Source organism: Galeopterus variegatus, unplaced genomic scaffold (assembly GCF_000696425.1).
Source record: "Galeopterus variegatus unplaced genomic scaffold, G_variegatus-3.0.2 Scaffold5138, whole genome shotgun sequence".
NCBI classification, from domain to species: domain Eukaryota; kingdom Metazoa; phylum Chordata; class Mammalia; order Dermoptera; family Cynocephalidae; genus Galeopterus; species Galeopterus variegatus.
The window spans coordinates 143,182-145,823 of NW_007731249.1; the positions used below are offsets into that span (position 1 = coordinate 143,182).

The 2,642-nt window shown below is 47.6% G+C and overlaps 1 protein-coding gene across 1 annotated transcript in view; it reads left to right on the top strand.

Annotated features, from left to right (window-relative positions):
- Positions 1–1,360, top strand: part of LOC103604425 (carbohydrate sulfotransferase 11-like) — a 21,552-nt gene extending 20,192 nt beyond the window's left edge. The window contains exon 5 of the mRNA XM_008588977.1: positions 173–1,360. Coding sequence (XP_008587199.1) covers positions 173–1,056 — 884 coding nt within the window. The 3' untranslated portion in view covers positions 1,057–1,360. The remainder of the gene's footprint in view (positions 1–172) is intronic.
- Positions 1,361–2,642: the final 1,282 nt, after the last annotated feature.

Sequence of the window (2,642 nt, forward strand, 5' to 3'; positions counted from 1 at the left end):
TGAGGCTGCCAGCTCTCTGCCTGGCGCCTGCTAGACTGTGAGCAATTTAGGTTACGTCTCCTAGCAGTGCTGAGCAGAGGGCCTTGTACATCGTGAGGTCTGGTTACATGTTTGAATGGATGGATCAGTGATCCACTTGTGTCAAGTGCAAATGTTCTAGACACGTACTGAGTTCCTGTTCCTCTTGTGTCCCCTCTGCAGCTGGAGCTCTCAAACACCGCTGTCCTGCACCAGATGAGGCGGGACCAGGTGACAGACACGTGCCGAGCCAACAATGCCATGAGCCGCAAGCGGCGGGTGCTGACCCCCAGTGACCTGAAACACTTGGTGGTGGACGAGGACCATGAGCTCATCTACTGCTATGTGCCCAAGGTGGCGTGTACCAACTGGAAGCGGCTCATGATGGTCTTGACGGGCCGGGGCAAGTACAATGACCCCATGGAGATCCCAGCCAACGAGGCCCACGTGTCGGCCAACCTGAAGACCCTGAACCAGTACAGCATCCCAGAAATCAACCACCGCTTGAAAAGCTACATGAAGTTCCTGTTTGTCCGGGAGCCCTTCGAGAGGCTGGTGTCTGCCTACCGCAACAAGTTCACCCAGAAGTACAACACCTCCTTCCACAAGCGGTACGGCACCAAGATCATCAAACGCCAGCGGAAGAACGCCACCCAGGAGTCCCTGCGCAAAGGGGACGATGTCAAGTTCGAGGAGTTCGTGGCCTATCTCATCGACCCACACACCCAGCGGGAGGAGCCGTTCAACGAGCACTGGCAAACCGTGTACTCCCTCTGCCACCCCTGCCACATCCACTACGACCTCGTGGGCAAGTACGAGACACTGGAAGAGGATTCTAACTACGTGCTGCAGCTGGCAGGAGTGGGCAGCTACCTGAAGTTCCCCACCTATGCAAAGTCTACGAGAACTACTGATGAAATGACCACAGAATTCTTCCAGAACATCAGCTCGGAGCACCAGACGCAGCTGTACGAAGTCTACAAACTCGATTTTTTAATGTTCAATTACTCAGTGCCAAGCTACCTGAAATTGGAATAAAGGGGATGGGGAGAGGGAGAGAATTGTGCTTTTTAATTTAAGATTTTTATTTGTCAAAAGAATTATATGGATATTGGGTTATTTTGTAAATTAATATTTCTTTGGGGAGATGCTGCGAGCAGCATAGTGAGAATTATTTAAAATCCTTCATAGGGAAGGACTGCTGTCTTTGCAGGGGAATAGATGGGTTGTCCTTGTTTCTAGACGTGAATACTGCAACACTGTCTCAAAGGTTTCTTTGTGTTCTGGTGAATTCCATGAATTGTGCATTCCATAAATTCTAATAATTTTATTTATAGTTATTTAAACACAGTCTCTGTATAGATTTCTTTTTGTGGCAACAAAATTCTAATGTCTTTCCAGAAGAAATCTATGTTTCATGCTTTGCTCGCTGCAGCTCATTGGGGGCATGAGTGTTCTCCTCACTAACCTCTCGTGGAGTCGTGTGATGACAACCATTGTGATGTGTACGGATGCCACCATCCTTCAGACTCTGCTAGAAATAAGTAGGTTGCTACTGCATTTAGAAATATGTATCTTTGCAAGGGACTAATTCCAAACCAATTTCAATCAACCCCAAAAGTCCTTTGCACTAAAGAAATGTGATGCTTTTTTTTTTTTAACCCGAGGAGAGAGCTGATTGTAGCAATTTTTTCACCGGAATTAGCAGTCTGATAGAATAGGCTTTTGGCAGAAATTTTTAACTGGCAGTGCCAATTGTGGTGAAGGTAACGTGGCTGTTGCTGTATAGTCAACAAATATTTATTGAGCATCTACTATATTCTAGGTCCAATTCTAGGTCTTGCGTACAGAGCATTGAACAAACACATTAGTCTTGGCCCTCAAGAAGCTTTACATGGACACAGAGCGTCCAGCTCGACAATTAGCAAATCCCTGCTACTCATGGACTTCACATGAGGTTTGGACTATTATGGGCAACCCCAGAAGGTCCATGACCCCTACAAATTTGCATTTGTCTATGGCCCAAATTTGAAACCCACACGCTTGGAGCAGGCCACTTAACTTGGTGAGTGATCCAAGCTCATTGCCCAAAAAAAGAGATGGCAAAAGTTTCCTATCATGTGCCCTCTCCAATTTATTGGTAGTGTCTGCCTTCAAGCCCCAGAATGGATTCTCCAGGCACAGCGTGGAAGAGTGCTGTGATTGATTAGCAGTGTCTGTCTTGGGTGAGGGAAGGGGAATGCTGCCTCCTACTGTCATCTGCAGCCCAACGTCCACATCCCCATGCAGAAGTGTTGTTTTCTTCTGCTTGCCACGTAAAAGTGTGAAGTGCTGTGGCAGGACCAATCCATTCTGGGATTTGCAATGGTCTGCTGTTCTGACCCTCATGAAGGTCAAAGGTAGACCATTTGTACACATAGGCACGTGCACACCCTCCCACGTCCTCCAGAGGCTAAGAGAGCATTGGCACCTTTGTGAATGCCATGCATGAGCGGCAAGGACAGCCTTCCGTGAGCTTAATCCACGCCCCATTTCCTGCTCCTTGCTAATTAACATCATCTACAAATGCTTCTCATTTCTAGCCTTTCCGATGCTTCTCGGTTGAAGTTTGAGCCACATCCCTC